The sequence below is a fragment of the Procambarus clarkii genome, chromosome 74 (genome assembly GCF_040958095.1).
Source record: "Procambarus clarkii isolate CNS0578487 chromosome 74, FALCON_Pclarkii_2.0, whole genome shotgun sequence".
NCBI lineage: Eukaryota > Metazoa > Arthropoda > Malacostraca > Decapoda > Cambaridae > Procambarus > Procambarus clarkii.
Window position 1 is genome coordinate 4503004 of NC_091223.1, and position 21361 is coordinate 4524364.

General features: G+C 46.1%; 1 protein-coding gene across 1 annotated transcript in view; it reads right to left on the reverse strand.

Moving 5' to 3' along the window:
* Window positions 1-21361, reverse strand: part of LOC138349804 (alpha-L-iduronidase-like) — a 263452-nt gene that overhangs the window by 110904 nt on the left and 131187 nt on the right. The window contains exon 3 of the mRNA XM_069313094.1: window positions 18926-19002. Coding sequence (XP_069169195.1) covers window positions 18926-19002 — 77 coding nt within the window. The remainder of the gene's footprint in view (window positions 1-18925; window positions 19003-21361) is intronic.

Below are 21361 nucleotides of genomic sequence, written 5' to 3' on the forward strand. Positions count from 1 at the left end.
TAAATTCGGGAAAGCTGGACCTGTTCAGTTGGGAGTTCCAGATGTCACTTTTATTTAGTTTATATAATTGTTTATTTTCTGCAATTAAACAGGTGGCATTGTACTTATATATTTTGTAAGTAACTATTATATGTAATTTGCAGTCTTATGTGTTTTGAGAAAAGTGGTTGTTCAATTAGTTTTAAATATTAAAAAGTCCTTAGTTTCCATCCCTCATCCTGGGATGAGGCAGACGGGAGGTGAGAATTTGGGTAGCGACAGAGCGAGAGTTCAGTAGCTGAACGGGACTCGAAGGAATAACATGTGGGAGATAAGTCTGTAACATTCATGTTGTGCCATATTTTATTATATTATATTAAGTGAGATGACAATACTTTTGGTTTGTTGTATAAGTTAACTTTACCATCTGTGTTTTTATATTATACTGTTTGAATATATATATTATAAGTTATATGTATAATTTTTCAGTCCTAAGGGAGAAATACTTTTAAGTCTTAGCCTGTTATCATTCACGGGGTTATACTGGTGACCCGCTTTAGAGAGCAGCAGTGGTATCCCTAGACGTAATTAAAGCTTGGCTGCTGTAGGGTCACGAGCCGTAACGAACGATAGGTAACAAGAGTTATGGGGGCCTGTGCCGGGAAATATTGTCCCCACTTAACCTTAACTATGCTAATCTAACCTTGCCTTCCTAGGTACCAGTGTGTTAGGTGTCTGTGTGTTTTATAAGAACTATTCCATGTGCCAAGCAAGCTTTCCTGTGTGTCAAGTAACAACGTTTCACGATTTTGAGGTAAGTCATCCTATATATTTTGTTTGTGCAGTGAGGCCAAGCGAATTTTCAGTGTGGTGACAATTTTACAGTGAAGTGTAGTGCAGTGCCATTGTTTTTAATTATTGTTGTGAATCAAGTGCCAAGTGTTAGTAACGATGGAGGAGAAAGTTGCAGTGTTGGTGGCTCACCCAGACTTTGAAGGGATTCAGAGCCTGAAAAAGACTGAGTTAATACAAATGGCAAATCAGTTGGATTTGACCGCCAACAATAGAATGGTTAAAGCCCAAATATTGAAAGTCATTGTGACACATTTTGTTGAGAATGGAGAGTTAGAGGAAGAAATTCTAGAGGAGTTAAGAGAGGAGTCGAGTGATCAGATGACGTTAAAGCGTCTTGAGTTAGAAGCGCAAATAGCCAATGCTAAGCTTGAAGCTCAAAAAGAACAGAGAATATTAGAACTTGAAGCTCAAAAAGAACAGAAAATATTAGAGGCTGAAGCTCGTCAAAGAGAGATTGAAGCTCAACAGCAACAGCAAATATTAGAGGCTGAAGCTCAGCAGAGGGAGCTTGAGACTAGACGTTTAGAAATTGAGGCACAGTTGCAAATTGAAGCCACAAAGAAGTAACAAGCCGAGGAACAAACTAGGCAATTAGAGATTAAACAACAAATGGCTGACACTAACTTAAGGCTTGAAACACAGCGTATGGCAGCTGGGCATGGAAATACTAGTAATGTTTCAATAAATAGTGATAATAATCCCATCAGGATGAATAAGTATATAGAGTTACCCAAGTTCAATGAGGAGGATCCTGAGGTTTTCTTTGCACATTTTTATAAAATTGCCATCAGTATGAACTGGCCAAGGGATCAGTGGGTAGCCATTATGCAGTCTCAATTTAAGGGGCGTAGTCAGGAGGTTTTTACATCCCTACCTGACGCTCATAGCTTTGATTACGAATTTGTAAAGAAAAGCATCTTAAATGCATACCAAATAAATCCAGAGGCACACAGGCAAAAGTTTAGGAACCTAAGGAGGATAAGCGATCAGACAATAGCAGATTTTACTCGTCAGAAGACGAATTTTTGCAACAGATGGTTAAAGTCACTTTCAGTCACTGACTTTGATGCTCTAAAGAATCTTCTTATAATGGAAGAAGTATTGTCATGTCTCCCAGACCAGTTGTCTACTTTTATGGCAGAACAAAAGAAAGTAACAGACATTTATGAGCTGTCAAAGCTCGTGGATGAGCATGAGTTGTTGACTAAGGCCCAGTTTACGGCCACTTCACCTAAGTCTAGTCGTAGAGTAAATTATAATGCTCCCCGAACTCCTTATCAGAATCCATCCCGTCCTAGTGCTCCAGTTACTCCCATGAGCTCTTCTCTTACAAAACCTAACCCTGCTACTTCATTGTCAGGAATGTCAAATAATAATAAGGTTATTTCTAAACCTCCAGTTGGTTCCACAGGTGTGTCCAGTGTAAGGTCTTGTTCCCATTGTAAGAGAAAAGGCCATGGAATTAATTCATGTTTTATATTGCACCCTGAGTTACGACCAACTGGTCTCATTTATTGCAGAGGTGTGCAAAATAAACTTACTAATAAACATGTAACTGTAAACCCCAATTGGGGTGAAACAGTATTCACCATATATGTCTTCAGGTGAAGTTTTGTGTATTAATGGGAAGTGGAAGCCAGTGGTTATTCTTCGTGATACAGGTGCTTCCCAAACCATAATTTCATCCAGTATTCTTTCTGATGTTGAAAAGAGAGAGACAGGAAAGTTTGTTGTTCTTCAGAGTGTTGCAGGATGTAAAACTGTACCTCTAATAGACATTAATTTCAGATCCACCATTACACCAAGTTTATGCACTGTGGGTGTTAGTACACAGTTGCCCATCCCAGGTGTGGATGTTATATTGGGTAATGATGTGGCCATAAATCATGTTGTGGGTGAGATTGATCCCCGTTTGTGTAAACAGCCAGTTGCAGACCATGTTTATTCTGCCTGTGCTGAAGTTAGTTCTATGAATGAACCTGTTGTAGAAGATGGTTTTGTCCATTCTACCTGTGCTGATGTCAGTACTAATATAAATCCAGTTGTCAGTTCTGATGTTGTTACTCAAGCATTTGTTCCAGTAACCAGTACCCCTTCAGTGGAGAAGTGGGATGTGGTTGTTCCAGATTCCTGTGTGGCCAATTTAGTTGTTGAGAGTAAGCCTGATACTATGACTCTGCTTTATTCCAATAAATTGGGAAAGGATGTCCATGTACCATTGTCTTGCCCGCTCACTACGAACGTTGTGCCAGGAGTTGAGAGAAACTTAAAAGCCACGACTCTGTATTCCAGCCAAGTGAATGGTTTAGGACAAGATGTCGGGTTGGCAGAAGTATTCCCGCTCACTCCAAATTTAGAATCAGTTGTCGAGAGTAAGTCTGTTGTAGAGGCCCCGCCTCACCCTAGTCAAGGTGATATAATAGGGGAGGAGGTCAAACTACCTGTTACTTGCCCGCTCGTTTCAGATTCCCTTAATTTAAGTGCATTGAGTAGAACTGACCCTAAGATTTCAGAGAGAAGCAAGGAGACAGTCTGTACTGTAGATCCAGTTTTGGAGAGTGTGGGAAAGCAGCCAGAGGATCAGCTTCTGTTGAGTAGATGGAGACCCATTGAGCCTCCCTCTTCAGTTGTCTGTGAGGATGTGACCCAGCTTGGTAGTGATATTATTGATTGTGAGCAGACAGTACTCCGAGCAGCTCCAGAAGTCATGGGAGGAACTTTTGGTAAAATCATTGAGAGTGGTAAGGTAGCATTTGGATCTAAGTTGCGGAGTTGTGATTCTTATTCTATGTGGAGTAAGTATTTCTCATTGTGTACATTGAGTCAGAGTGTGTGTAGGATGTTGAAATCTACTTTTATTCTGCAGGAGCCATTTTCTTGTGAAGTAATGGACTGTGGGACATCTTTGTCAAGCCTTGTGGTTGAGCAGAGAGAGTTTACTCAAGTAGGTTGTGCACCCAGCAGTTCTGAGGAAGTGGTGAGTTATGCTAGAGCAGTGTCTCTATATTCAGATCCAGTTAATTTTGATGCACGAGTGATAGAAGTGTATGTTCCACTCAAGTGTGGTGTTGACTTTCAGAGTCATATTGGAGTTGATTTTCAGAATCATATTGTGGGTGAAGGATTAAATCATACTGGGGAGCAGATGTTTGAGGCTCCAGGTGTGTATTTCAAGTTGGAGGATAAGGTTATCCTACCTAGTGTTAATCATTGTGAAGGGTTTCAGATTGTCCTTGGGCGTTTCTCAGGTAATCTGCTGTGCATCTTCAAGATGTTAAGACCCTTAAACCTCTTGGTTGATTGGTTGTCATCAGACGTAAATCACTTGGGAAGTGATGGTGAGGGTTGTAAAGTTTTCGGCATGTTTTATTTAGACTTTTGGAAGACTAAACGGTTGATGAAAGTGTGTGTTGTGTTCAAGTTCACCATCAGGGGGTGTGAACTTGTCTTCGGAGTTATGATTGAGATATGGTGCCTAGGCATATGCCTGTTTTCTTTCACTGATCGTTATGACAGAGTTATGAGGCAATTGATTTCTGTGTTCCTTATGGATCATCTGAGTCAGTTCGATCAGGTAGTCTTTGCACTTATCTTGGGTTGTATTTCTTGGTTTGAAGGTCAACGGTTTGCTAAGTCGGTGTCTTGTGTTTCGGAAGGTTCTATGAATGGGAAAGTCTTATGCATAATTGTGAGGTTTAATGCTAATTTCTCTAATTTTAGTATCCATTGGGCGAGAGTATGTGTTCCACAGAGGATCAAGAGTGATGAAGAGCAGATGTCTGTGTCAGAGCATACCCAGGAGAAGTCCCAAATCTACTCAACATCCAGTCAGCTTCAATTAAGCAGTTCAGCTCCAGAAAAAGGGAGTAATGGGAACTGGAGTCTGGCTTGGAAAACTTCACCATGTGGAAAAGGGATCACATGGAAATATGGGACTGATCTTAGAGGAAGAGTAGAAACAAATGAAAAGCTAAATTGCCATGATAACTGTGTGAAAGCAGCTACCTTTATTGACAATTCTATTCATGCTACTAATGATACTGTTGTAGATAGGAGTGTGAAATATGATCTGAAACAAAGTGAAATAAATGAGATAGTACCTTGGAGAGATAAATTTGCATACTCCAGTGACACATATGTAGAACATAGTCATAAGACTGAAATTTCTGAGTTTCCTGTAAGACTATATTTGGAGTGTTTTCATTTTTGTCCAGAGATGTGTTCTTATTACTTTTACATGGTTGGTGTAATTAATACCATAAATCTCAAGTGTCATACATTTTCCTTTGAAAAAATGCCATTGATCTTCAATCTATTGCATTTTTTTTCTTGGAGGTGGAAGTGTTACGTACTCCTAGCAGAATACGTATATAAATTTAAAATAATTTTTTTTGTTCTATTATATCATTGCCTGTATATGTACACACATTGTGTTTTTGTAAATTATCGTGTGGTGTGGCAGCGTCAGTGGAGACAGGAGCGCGGTTGCTTTGCACACGTCTAATACCTGTTAAATTCGGGAAAGCTGGACCTGTTCAGTTGGGAGTTCCAGATGTCACTTTTATTTAGTTTATATAATTGTTTATTTTCTGCAATTAAACAGGTGGCATTGTACTTATATATTTTGTAAGTAACTATTATATGTAATTTGCAGTCTTATGTGTTTTGAGAACAAGTGGTTGTTCAATTAGTTTTAAATATTAAAAAGTCCTTAGTTTCCATCCCTCATCCTGGGATGAGGCAGACGGGAGGTGAGAATTTGGGTAGTGACAGAGCGAGAGTTCAGTAGCTGAACGGGACTCGAAGGAATAACATGTGGGAGATAAGTCTGTAACATTCATGTTGTGCCATATTTTATTATATTATATTAAGTGAGATGACAATACTTTTGGTTTGTTGTATAAGTTAACTTTACCATCTGTGTTTTTATATTATACTGTTTGAATATATATATTATAAGTTATATGTATAATTTTTCAGTCCTAAGGGAGAAATACTTTTAAGTCTTAGCCTGTTATCATTCACGGGGTTATACTGGTGACCCGCTTTAGAGAGCAGCAGTGGTATCCCTAGACGTAATTAAAGCTTGGCTGCTGTAGGGTCACGAGCCGTAACGAACGATAGGTGACAGTCACCACATTCAAGATTCTGAAGGGAATTGATAGGGTAGATAAAGACAGTCTATTTAACACAAGGGGAACACGCACAAGGGGACACAGGTGGAAACTGAGTGCCCAAATGAGCCACAGAGATATTAGAAAGAACTTTTTTAGTGTCAGAGTGGTTGACAAATGGAATGCATTAGGAAGTGATGTGGTGGAGGCTGACTCCATACACAGTTTCAAGTGTAGATATGACAGAGCCCGATAGGCTCAGGAATCTGTACACCTGTTGATTGACGGTTGAGAGGCGGGACCAAAGAGCCAGAGCTCAACCCCCGCAAACACAACTAGGTGAGTACAACTAGGTGAGTACACACACACACAACTGGGCCCCTGCACACACACACATACAACTGGGCCCAAGCACACACACACACAACTGGGCCCCAACACACACACACAACTGGGCCCATGCACACACGCCCACAACTGGGCCCCTGCACACACGCCCACAACTGGGCCCCAACACACACACACACAACTGGGCCCCAGCACACACACACACACACACAACTGGGCTCCAACACACATACTCAACTGGGCTCCAACACACGCACACACACAACTGGGCCCCAACACACACACACACAACTGGGCCCCAACACACACACACAACTGGGCCCCAACACACACACACACACACACACACACACACACACACACACAACTGGGCTCCAACACACACACACAACTGGGCCCCAAAACACACATACACACAACTGGGCCCCAACACACACACACAACTGGGCCGCAGCACACACAGAACTGGGCCCTAACACTCACACACACAACTGGGCCCCAACACACACACACACACAACTGGGCCCCAACACACACACAACTGTGCCCCAACACACACACAACTGGGCCCCAACACACATACACAACTGAGTCGCAACACACACACACAACTGGGCCCCAACACACACACACATAACTGGACCCTAGCACACAAACACACACAACTGGGCCCCAGCACACACACACATACAACTAGGCCCCAGCACAAACACACACAACTGGTCCCCAGCACAAACACACACATACAATTAGGCCCCAGCACAAATACACACAACTGGGCCCCAGCACACACATACAACTGGGCCCCGGCACACACACACACACAACTATGCCCCAGCACACAAACACACACACAACTGGGCCCCAGCACACACACACACACAATACTGGGCCCCAGCACACACACACATACAACTAGGCCCCAGCACAAACACACACAACTGGGCCCCAGCACACACACACACACATACAACTAGGCCCCAGCACAAACACACACAACTGGGCCCCAGCACACACATACAACTGGGCCCCGGCACACACACACACAACTGTGCCCCAGCACACACACACTCACACAACTGGGCCCCATCACACACACACAACTGGGCCCCAGCACACACACACAACTGGGCCCCGGCACACACACACACACACACACAACTGGGCCCAGCACACACACACAACTGGGCCCCAACACACACTTACACACAACTGGGCCCCAGCACACACACACACACTCACACACAACTGGGCTCCAACACACACACACACACTCACACACAACTGGGCTCCAACACACACACACACACAACTGGGCCCCAGCACACACACACACACACACAACTGGGCTCCAACACACATACACAACTGGGCCCCAACACACGCACACACACAACTGGGCCCCAACACACACACACACAACTGGGCCCCAACACACACACACAACTGGGCCCCAACACACACACACACACACACACACACAACTGGGCTCCAACACACACACACAACTGGGCCCCAAAACACACATACACACAACTGGGCCCCAACACACACACACAATTGGGCCGCAGCACACACAGAACTGGGCCCTAACACTCACACACACAACTGGGCCCCAACACACACACACACACAACAGGGCCCCAACACACACACAACTGTGCCCCAACACACACACAACTGGGCCCCAACACACATACACAACTGGGTCGCAACACACACACACAACTGGGCCCCAACACACACACACATAACTGGACCCTTGCACACAAACACACAAAACTGGGCCCCAGCACACACACACATACAACTAGGCCCCAGCACAAACACACACAACTGGTCCCCAGCACACACACACACATACAATTAGGCCCCAGCACAAATACACACAACTGGGCCCCAGCACACACATACAACTGGGCCCCGGCACACACACACACACAACTATGCCCCAGCACACAAACACACACACAACTGGGCCCCAGCACACACACACACACAATACTGGGCCCCAGCACACACACACATACAACTAGGCCCCAGCACAAACACACACAACTGGGCCCCAGCACACACACACACACATACAACTAGGCCCCAGCACAAACACACACAACTGGGCCCCAGCACACACATACAACTGGGCCCCGGCACACACACACACAACTGTGCCCCAGCACACACACACTCACACAACTGGGCCCCATCACACACACACACAACTGGGCCCCAGCACACACACACAACTGGGCCCCGGCACACACACACACACACACAACTGGGCCCAGCACACACACACACAACTGGGCCCCAACACACACTTACACACAACTGGGCCCCAGCACACACACACACACTCACACACAACTGGGCTCCAACACACACACACACACTAACACACAACTGGGCTCCAACACACACACACACACAACTGGGCCCCAAAACACACATACACACAACTGGGCCCCAACACACACACACACACTCACACACAACTGGGCTCCAACACACACACACACACAACTGGGCCCCAAAACACACATACACACAACTGGGCCCCAACACACACACACACACAACTGGGCCCCTACACAAACACACAACTGGGCCCCAGCACACACAGAACTGGGCCCCTAACACACACACGCACAACTGGGCCCCAACACACACACACACACAACTGGGCCCCTGCACACACACACAACTGGGTCCCAACACACACACATAACTGGGCCCCAACACACACACACAACTGGGCCCCAGCACACACCCAACTGGGCCCCAAAACACACACGCAACTGGGCTCCAGCACACACACAACTGGGCTCCAGCACACACACAACTGGGCCCCAAAACATACACACACACAACTGGGCCCCCAACACACGCACAACTGGGCTCCAACACACACACAACTGGGCCCCATCACACACACAACTGGGCCCCAGCACACACACAACTGGGCCCCAGCACACACTCAACTGGGCCCCAACACACACACACAACTGGTCCCCAGCACACACACAGCTGGGCCCCAACACACAAACACAACTGGGCTCCAGCACACACACAACTGGGCCCCAGCACACACACAACTGGGCCCCAGCACACACACAACTCGGCCCTAGCACACACACAACTGGGCCCAAACTCACACAGAATTGGGCCCAAGCACACTCATACACAATTGGGCCCCAGCACACACACACAACTGAACCCCAGCACACACACACAACTGGGCCCCTGCACACACACATACACACACAACTGGGCCCCTGCACACACACACACACACACAACTGGGCCTCTGCACACACACACACACACAACTGGGCCCCAGCACACACACAACTGGGCTCCAGCACACACACAACTGGTCCCAAACTCACACACAACTGGGCCCTAGCACACTCACACACAATTGGGTCCCTGCACACACACACAACTTGGCCCCAGCACACACACAACTGGACTCCAGCACACACACACAACTGGGCCCCCTGCACACACACACACACAACTGGGCCCCTGCACACACACACACAACTGGGTCCTAGCACACACACACACAACTTGGCCCCAGCACACACACACACAACTGGGCCCCAGCACACACACACACACACACAGCTGTGCCCCAGCACACACACACACACAACTGGGCCCCAGTGTAACACTGTAAAAGTGTTTGGTTTAGTTTTATTTAATACATACATAGAGATACATGAGTCAGAAACAAGGATTTGAGAGGCGCCAGTTTGGTCAGCCTGAATCTCACACCTCTAAGAGTTAATGACCACCAAGTGACCTGAGGTCACCCATGAGAACTTCACCTTGCCTCTGCTAATCTGATATTTGGCCTTCAAACATGCCGACTTTTAAGGAGTGGCTTGGTAGAGAGCCGGAGGCTATCTACTTGTGGGCGGAGTTAGCTACTAGGTTTCCCAATATATACTCGGAGAGCTATCGATTCGGGAGCATTAACAAGATAGACCAGGTAGCAGAGCAGAGGAGGACAACAGCCGAGACAGGCTGTCGGTCGGAGGGGGGTGACGCTGCCTGACAGCTGCAGGCTCCCCCCCCCGTCCCCTCTATCCAGCTATAGGCAGACACTTGGTGAGTTGAACATGAAGGTGACTTGGTCGTGTTTACATATGTTGTGTGATGATCAGGGGCAGTCAGTTGTAGGGTTCTCAAATTCTTGGATGATGACTCACTTTGCATATTTCTTGAACATTTGAATTGCTTAAAGTATGATACTTCATATGAAATATAATTATGAATTTATTATTTTAAATTGTCTTTAACTTTGATCCCTAGAGCTTTGAGTTGAGGGGAGAAAGCCGCTGTGATTACTGGTTTCATGATATTAATGAGTTCATGTTTGGAGTTGATACATGGTAATAACATCTTTTGAGAATATTGTAATACAGACAAGTTCCATTCCTTGTCTTGTATCTAATGAGCATGAATGGATGGTGGCAGCATTTCCTATTTCTACTTCTACTATCTACTTTTCTACTTCTACCTATTTACACCTCTTCCTCCACCCCTCTCCAAACTCTCACTTTCAGCTAGTGACCCCCCCTCACTCCTCCCACCTCTCTACCTCTCTCACCCCAAACCCTTACTAATTACTTCACTATTCATTTCTTCCCTTTCTTTTCTCCTATGCGGTTGTGGCAGTGAACTGTGTTCTAGAGTTCTCTCTAAAGTTTTCGGGTAGCTGATCAAGTTTGTAGTCTTGTAGTCTTAGCACCTAGGTAGTCAAATACCTAGGTTACAAGGTGTTAAACGAGAGAGGTTGCCTTAGGAACTCTGGGAGTGCTCTAGAATAGTTAGCTAACTGGGGACGGGATAACGGACTAAAGAGAGCTGTTTCCCCCGGCCTCGTTAGTTACCTGGGGGTTGGAATGATGGACAAGAGAGAGCTATTTCCCCAACCCCCCGTTACAATGTTGGCAGCGGTGTTGAACAATGTTGTAGGTAGGTGGTGTTCATTTAACATTGTTCAGTCCCACGTATCTTTAGTCGCTCAGGCGCTATCAGGGAGATCTTGACAGGTGTTTAATATTCGCGATTTAGCGAGTTTTTTCAGGTTAGGAGATAGTGATTCTCTGGCATTGTGTTCTAGTGATTTTGTGAGTTTTGTGAAGTTCTGGGAATGTTCACCAGAACTTGCGTGTGTAGTGATTTATGTTAGTGATAATATTTGGTGATTTGGGAACTTAGCGGTTGGTGGTAGTGCAGGTCAGCTGAGTGTGACAGGTGACCACGCATGTCCCAGGGGGAGACCCAGTCTTCGCTGGTTGCCAGGTCAGTTGGGGAGTGGCAGGTGTAGTTCTTAAGTAGTTTTAAGTGGTGGTTCTGCTCAGATTATTGCGATCGACTGTTTTACTCCATTTGAATGCAATAACCTGAGGTGTACTGGTTCTGTACAGCATACTAGGGGGAGGCTTAGTATGTCAGTAGACTTCACGTTGAGGACGCTCGACGTTAGATAGTCTGGTCACAGGGGTGGCAAAAGTTTTGAGTTGTTGACCCGCGGAGAAGCGAGGGAAACACTCTGGGTCACGTAGGTGGCTGTAGGTTAAGGGTGGGAGTAACGGCTAATTTAGTATGGTACAGTTAAGTTAGGCTAGTGTTTTGTCTATTAGTATTGATTATTTTTTGTGGATATTCGTTTAGTGACAAATTAAAAGTAGTGATGACCTTATTCTCTCTTCTCTAACTTTACTCTAGTACTGTCTTATGTTCCACCAAGTCAATATCATTCAGAGTTAATTGGATTATTAAAATTTGAGTGTAGTCGTTGCCAGGAGGAGAGCATTATGAGTGGACTGTGTAAACCCTATACAAACTACAGGGTCACACAACAGATTGGAACACGGGTACTGTTGCCTTTATGTTCATTCCCAGGTCGGAGCCAGAGCATGGATGTCATGGCTCCACCACCACCACCATCACCCCGGGGGACTCCCAAGATGCAGCCCTCTCGGTCGGTCAACATTGGTCTACCCAGTGGACCCCAGGATGGACAGACCCCAGTGGACCCCAAGACGGATGGATCCCCAGTGGACCCCAAGATGGACGGATCCCCAGTGGACCCCAGGTCGTTCTGCAGACGACCCCAGACAACCCAGTAAAGATGGAAGAGGAGCAACAATGACTCCAGTCTGTCCCACCAACATCGGTCTACCCAGGATGAACCCCAGGACGAACGGACCCCAATGGACCCCAGGTCGCTTGTCAAAGACCCATGGGAGGAGGAAGAGAGAAGAAAGAAGAGAGAAGAAAGAAGAGGAGAAGAGAGAAGAAAGAAGAGGAGAAGAGAGAAGAAAGAAGAGGAGAAGAGAGAAGAAAGAAGAGGAGAAGATAAGACCAAGCTGAGTGAGACACGATGCCTAGTGTCCCTTGCTGGTGTCAGGATCATTGCATGGAGCGTAATTGCAAAACAGGATCATTTGTCTTAACTGGCCGCCCCTCCTGCAAGCATGTTGCTCTGTTGAGTGATTCCTCCTGTGTCGTGCGGACTTGATGTGACTGTTAGAAGTGGCTCTCTGAAGGAGGCGTGCTGGAGCAACAGGGAGGAAAGAAGTAGGATGGGATTTCTACGGTGGCAACTATATGGAGGTCTTGAAACTTGTAGTCCCTGTAGCTGTGAAGAACCCCAAAATACGTCTCTCATGGTGACTGACGGAGGGCCAATTACAGATCAGCTGGGACAACCGAATTCCACGGTCCTGTGCGCAGTTCAAGTAATAACGGCTACCTGGTTGACCAAGGGTTGTTGTGCGTTAACGATGGAGAAGCGACGGAGGCAGTTGTGTTGAAGAAATGTGGTACAGGACTATCTACAAGACCTAGCAGTGACGGCGCCCAGCCAGAGACAATGGACGTCGGTCTACATATTTAATTCTTTAGAGTAGGATGATGTATATTTGTTTAGCTAGGATGTATTTTTTTTCAGTTAATAAAGTTGTTGCACACAGCTAGCTTGCTTTAGCAGTGTTGCAAAAACTATATTTCAGGGAGAAAGGGAGATGTAACACTGTAAAAGTGTTTGGTTTAGTTTTATTTAATACATACATAAAGATACATGAGTCAGAAACAAGGATATGAGAGGCGCCAGTTTGGGCGGCCTGAATCTCACACCTGTAAGAGTTAATGACCACCAAGTGACCTGAGGTCACCCATGAGAACTTCACCTTGCCTCTGCTAATCTGATAATTGGCCTTCAAACATGCCGACGTTCAAGGAGTGGCTTGGTAGAGAGCCGGAGGCTATCTACTTGTGGGCGGAGTTAGCTACTAGGTTTCCCAATATATACTCGGAGAGCTATCGATTCGGGAGCATTAACAAGATAGACCAGGCAGCAGAGCAGAGGACAACAGACAAGACAGGCTGTCGGTCGGACGGGGGTGGCGCTGCCTGACAGCTGCAGGCTCCCCCCCCCCTCTATCCAGCTATAGGCAGACACTTGGTGAGTTGAACATGAAGGTGACTTGGTCGTGTTTACATGTTGTGTGATGATCAGGGGCAGTCAGTTGTAGGGTTCTCAAATTCTTGGATGATGACTCACTTTGCATATTTCTTGAACATTTGAATTGCTTAAAGTATGATACTTCATATGAAATATAATTATGAATTTATTATTTTAAATTGTCTTTAACTTTGTTCCCTAGAGCTTTGAGTTGAGGGGAGAAAGCCTCTGTGATTACTGGTTTCATGATATTATTGAGTTCATGTTTGGAGTTGATACATGGTAATAACATCTTTTGAGAATATTGTAATACAGACAAGTTCCATTCCTTGTCTTGTATGTAATGATCATGAATGGATGGTGGCAGCATTTCCTATTTCTACTTCTGCTATCTACTTTTCTACTTCTACATATTTACACCTCTTCCTCCACCCCTCTCCAAACTCTCACTTTCAGCTAATGACCCTCCTCGCTCCTCCCACCTCTCTACCTCTCTCACCCCAAACCCTTACTAATTACTTCACTATTCATTTCTTCCCTTTCTTTTCTCTTATGCGGTTGTGGCAGTGAACTGTGTTCTAGAGTTCTCTCTAAAGTTTTCGGGTAGCTGATCAAGTTACGGCGCCTTGTAGTCTTAGCACCTAGGTAGTCAAATACCTAGGTTACAAGGTGTTGAACGAGAGAGGTTGCCTTAGGAACTCTGGGAATGCTCTAGAATAGTTAGCTAACTGGGGACGGGATAACGGACTAAAGAGAGCTGTTTCCCCCGGCCTCGTTAGTTAACTGGGGGTTGGAATAATGGACAAGAGAGAGCCATTTCCCCCCACCCCCCGTTACAGCAGCACACACAACTGGGCCCCAGCACACACACACACAAATGGGGCCCAGCACACACACACACAGGGGGTGTGTGGAGGAGGGGTGACAGGTAAGCTTCTAACAAGGATGAAAATTTTTCTGACTGCTAGATAAATGAGGGCAGTGATCAGAGGCAATGTATCGGACTGGAGAAATGTCACAGGTGGAGTGCCATAGGGTTCAGTTCTTGCACCAGTGATGTTTATTGTCTACACAATTGATCCGCCAGTTAGTTTTATGATAAATAATATTTCACTTATTTTGATATGTACAGTATTTTAATAGATTCGTGTGGTAAAACTACATGTAATTATCTTCTAAAGGGACTATAATATAATTATCAGCTCATTCTCCTAAATTGATAGTATATATATCAACTATTTGGTCAAATGTACAACAATTTTACTGCTGGACCCCCTGAAAAGATCATGTTCTGTATTATTGAATTAGCCTAAATAGCATTGAAAAAATGGAAATATAGTATAACAAAAGAACCTAACCTGAGCTGAGTTATCCAAGCCATCAAGGCCTAATACATCTTATCTTGGTCCACATGATGTGGGAGCCGGTATGCCGAGCAGACAGCACGCTGGACTTATGATCCTGTGGTCTCGGGTTCGATCCCGGACGCCGGCGAGAAACAATAGGCAGAGTTTCTTTCACCCTATGCCCCCTATTACCTAGCAGTAAAATAGGTACCTGAGTGTTAGTCAGCTGTCACAGGCTGCTTCCTGGGAGTGGAGGCCTGGTCGAGGACTGGGCCGCGGGAACACTAAAGCCCCGAAATCATCTCAAGATAACCTCAAGATAGTATACAGAATTATATGAACATGTTTGCTAATGATGCTAAGATAATAGGAAGGATAAGAAACTTAGATGATTTTCATGCCATTCAAGATGACATGGACAAAATAAGCATATGGAGCAACACTTGGCAAATGGAATTTAGTGTTAATAAATGCCATGTTATGGAATGTGGAATAGGAGAACATAGACCCCACACAACCTATATATTATGTGAGAAATCTTTAAAGAATTCTGATAAAGAAAGAGATTTAGGGGTGGTTCTAGATAGAAAACTATCACCTGAGGACCACATAAGGAATATTGTGCGAGGATCCTATGCCACGCTTTCTAACTTCAGAATTGCTTTTAAATACATGGATGGCGATATACTAAAGAAATTGTTCACGACTTTTGTTAGGCCAAACCTAGAATATGCAGCGGTTGTGTGGTGCCCATATCTTAAGAAGCACATCAACAAACTGGAAAAGGTGCAGAGACATGCTACTAAGTGGCTCCCAGAACTGATGGGCAAGAGCTACGAAGAGAGGTTAGAAGCATTAAATATGCCAAAACTAGAAGACAGAAGAAAAAGAGGTGATATGATCACTACATTCAAAATAGTAACAGGAATTGATAAAATCGATTGGGAAGATTTCCTGAGACCTGGAACTTTAAGAACAAGAGGTCATTGATTTAAACTAGCTAAACACAGATGCCGAAGAAATATAAGAAAATTCACTTTCGCAAACAGAGTGGTAGACGGTTGGAACAAGTTAGGTGAGAAGGTGGTGGAGGCCAAGACCGTCAGTAGTTTCAAAGCGTTATATGACAAAGAGTGCTGGGAAGACGGGACACCACGAGCTTAGCTCTCATCCTGTAACTACACTTAGGTAATAACATACACACACACACACAACTGGGCCCCAGCACACACACACACACAACTGGGCCCCAGCACACACACAACTGGGCCCCAGCACACACAACTTGGCCCCAGCACACACACACACACAACTGGGCCCCAGCACACACACACACACACACACAACTGGGCCCCAGCACACACACAACTGGGCCCCAGCACACACACAACTGGGCCCCAGCACACACACAACTGGGCCCCAGCACACACACACAACTGGGCCCCAGCACACACACACACACAACTGGGCCCCAGCACACACACACAAAACTTGGCCCCAGCACACACACAACTGGGCCCCAGCACACACACAACTGGGCCCCAGCACACACACAACTGGGCCCCAGCACACACACAACTTGGCCCCAGCACACACACACACACACACAACTGGGCCACAGCACACACACAACTGGGCCCCAGCACACACACAACTGGGCCCCAGCAGACACACACACACAACTGGGCCCCAGCACACACACACACAACTGGGCCCCAGCACACACACAGGGGGTGTGTGGAGGAGGGGTGACAGGTAACCTTCTAACATGGATGAAACATTTTCTGACTGATAGAAAAATGAGGGCAGTGATCAGAGGCAATGTATCGGACTGGAGAAATGTCACAAGGGGAGTACCACAGGGTTCAGTTCTTGCACCAGTGATGTTTATTGTCTACATAAATGATCTACCAGTTGGTATACAGAATTATATGAACATGTTTGCTGATGATGCTAAGATAATAGGAAGGATAAGAAACTTAGATGATTGTCATGCCCTTCAAGATGACCTGGACAAAATAAGTATATGGAGCACCACTTGGCAAATGAAATTTAATGTTAATAAATGCCATGTTATGGAATGTGGAATAGGAGAACATAGACCCCACACAACCTATATATTATGTGAGAAATCTTTAAAGAATTCTGATAAAGAAAGAGATTTAGGGGTTTTTCTAGATAGAAAACTATCACCTGAGGACCACATAAGGAATTTTGTGCGAGGATCCTATGCCATGATTTCTAACTTCAGAATTGCTTTTAAATACATGGATGGCGATATACTAAAGAAATTGTTCACGACTTTTGTTAGGCCAAAGCTAGAATATGCAGCGGTTGTGTGGTGCCGATATCTTAAGAAGCACATCAACAAACTGGAAAAGGTGCAAAGACATGCTACTAAGTGGCTCCCAGAACTGAAGGGCAAGAGCTACGAGGAGAGGTTAGAGGCATTAATTATGCCAAAACTAGAAGACATAAGAAAAAGAGGTGATATGATCACTACATACAAAACAGTAACAGGAATTGATAAAATCGATAGGGAAGATTTCCTGAGACCTGGAACTTTAAGAACAAGAAGTCATAGATTTAAATTAGCTAAACACAGATGCCGAAGAAATATAAGAAAATTCACTTTCGCAAACAGAGTGGTAGACGGTTGGAACAAGTTAGGTGAGAAGGTGGTGGAGGCCAAGACCGTCAGTAGTTTCAAAGCGTTATATGACAAAGAGTGCTGGGAAGACGGGACACCACGAGCGTAGCTCTCATCCTGTAACTACACTTAGGTAATTACACACAACTGGGCCCCAGCACACTCTCACACACAACTGGGCCCCAGCACACACACACACAACTGGGCCCCAGCACACACACACACAACTGAGCCCCAGCACACACACACACAACTTGGCCCCAGCACACACACACACACAACTGGGCCCCAGCACACACACACACACACACACAACTGGGCCTTAGCACACACACACACACACAACTGGGCCCCAGCACACACACACACACACACACAACTGAGCCCCAGCACACACACACACAACTGGGCCCCAGCACGCACACACACAACTGGGCCCCAGCACACACACACACACAACTGTGCCCCAGCACACACACACACACAACTGGGCCCCAGCGCACACACACACACAACTGGGCCCCAGCACACACACACACACAACTGGGCCCCAGCACACACACACAACTGGGCCCCAGCACACACACACAAATGGGCCCCAGCACACACACACAACTGGGCCCCAGCACACACACACAACTGGGCCCCAGCACACACACACACACAACTGTGCCTCAGCACACACACACACACAACTGGGCCCCAGCACACACACACACACAACTGGGCCCCAGCACACACACACACACACACAACTGTGCCCCAGCACACACACACACACAACTGGGCCCCAGCACACACACACACACAACTGGGCCTCATCACTTGTGTATATATGTTTATTTGAAGTCAGGTGTGGCGAACATTGAGAGTGGTGGAGTCTACCCCAGGAGCCGTGCTGGTGACGAGGTAGTCATCACACCAGGTGACCAGTACTCACCTGGTGACGAGGTAGTCATCACACCAGGTGACCAGTACTCACCTGGTGACGAGGTAGTCATCACACCAGGTGACCAGTACTCACCTGGTGACGAGGTAGTCATCACACCAGGTGACCAGTACTCACCTGGTGACGAGGTAGTCATCACACCAGGTGACCAGTACTCACCTGGTGACGAGGTAGTCATCACACCAGGTGACCAGTACTCACCTGGTGACGAGGCGTTGATCAGACCAGGTGATGAGAACATCAGATGACGTCACCGCGATGGTTCTGAGGTTGGTCACCTGTCACAAAGTGGTCATATTACTTCCTGCTGACTTAGAGTGTTGTTACTCTAACATTGTCCCGCTATTATGATCACATTAACTGTTACACTAGTCATAAAATGTGTTTTACATGATCGGAGTACAATCAATACTTCGTTTACGCAACTCAAAACAATTATCCATTTATTTAACAACGGTTTGAACTCTTTTAAATTGGCAGAAAAAATAAGTATTAAATTAATATTAACACAGTTGGATTACTTCTCCATGAGAATTATTTTTGTGCAGAACGGGAATCGAACCAGTGTTCCGGGATACACCACATGCGTTCCATAATATGACCATAATATGATAAAGATTATATACACCGGGATCAGACCAACTCCACTACGAGTCTGGGGCCTCAGGGTCAGGTTATCTTGAGGTTATCTTGAGATGATTTCGGGGCTTTAGTGTCCCCGCGGCCCGGTCCTCGACCAGGCCTCCACCCCCAGGAAGCAGCCCGTGACAGCTGACTAACACCCAGGTACCTATTTTACTGCTAGGTAACAGGGGCATAGGGTGAAAGAAACTCTGCCCATTGTTTCTCGCCAGCGCCCGGGATCGAACCCGGGACCACAGGATCTCAAGTCCAGCGTGCTGTCCCTCGGCCGACCGGATCCCCCGGTCGGCCTACCGGGTCGACAAGTCTTACAGAAATCCTACATTCACTTTGATGTATGTAGGTTAAGTCATGTTAAATTAACTAGCATATCATAGTTTATGGGTTAAAGCACGCGTCTGGGGTCATTCAGGGCGCAGTTCCATCTTTGATTAACTCCCAAGATTGTCTTATGCTAAACGTTCATGTAAGTGGAATAATGCGCACGTAGATCACCCCACAAGCACACACTACCTGCGTAGACCGTCCCTCAAGCACACACTGCCCGCGTAGATAACCCCACAAGCACACACTGCCCGCGTAGATCACCCCTCAAGCACACAATGCCCGCGTAGATCACCCCTGAAGCACACATTGCCTGCGTAGATGACCACTCAAGCACACACTGCAGCTGTAGACCACCCCTCAAGCACACATTACCCACGTAGATCACCACTCAAGCTCACATTGCCCGCGTAGATGGCCACTCAAGCACACATTTTCCGCGTAGATCACCCATAGAAGGTAGATTATCTCCGTAGATTATCGTAGAAGGATAAAATGCTCTAGTCTGGGGAAGATCAGACGAGGAGAGATCAGTGTGGGATCGAGATCAACTGGGGGAGGTCAACCATCTCACCTCTCCCCCCAAGACCAGCACCAACATCTGAGCTGGTCAACATAGAGGTATAGTTGCTATTGTTATTTATAGGAATAGTAAATTCATTGCCAAGTACGGAGTGTTAAATTGATAGGGAGTGTTCCTCTTTAGATTTTGTTTTAGTTTTTCTTTTAATAAATTAATTAGCTAGTAATTTGCATTTTTATTATTTCCATGTGTGTGTTATATTTATGTGAATTGGTCCTTGTCACGTGGTCCCCACGAGGCAGAGTTGAATTGGGCGCCGATTCTAACACCAAATCGGAAGTCATCTATACCGTTGATTGTGAATTTATTCCACACTAAGATCCAAAGGGTATCGGATACTAGTGGGGATCAAGCCCCAAAGTTATAGATTAGCATGATCGATCCAGACCTCGATCATTGCTTGGCGTTGCAAAGGTCTGGTGGTGGCAGCGTAAAGGCGACCCTAGGGTTTTGCTAGAAGCCTAGTCCACGTCATACGGGTTGTAGAATCTCAAGTCGGTAATCGTCTTGAGACCACGTGGCGTGGGGTCGGCTCAAGTGAAAGTTTTGGGGTCCCTTGGTAGAGAACAAAAGTTAAAATACGGGTAGAGAGGGAGGAAAAGGAGGAAAGATAATTCGAGAACCCCTCCCCGTGTTACACACACATATTGACTGTTTAGGCTACCCCTCAAGCACACATATTGCCTCCGTAGACTACCCCTCAAGCACATATATTGCCTGCGTAGACCACCCCTCAAGCACTCACTGCCCATTTAGACCAACCCTCAAGCACTCACTGAACGCGTAGATCACCCCTCAAGCACACACTGTCCGGGTAAATCACCCCTGAAGTACACATTGCCTGCGTAGAACACCCCTCAAGCACACATTGCCCGCGTAACCCACCCCTCAAGCACACATTGCCTGCGTGAATCACCCCTCAAGCACACACTGCCCTTGTAGAACATCCCTCAAGCACACATTGCCCACGTAGACCACACCTCAAACATACACTGCTCGCTTAAATCACCCCTCAAGCAAACATTGCACACGTAAACCACCCCTCAAGCACACATTGCCCGAGAAGACCACCCCTCAAGCATACACTG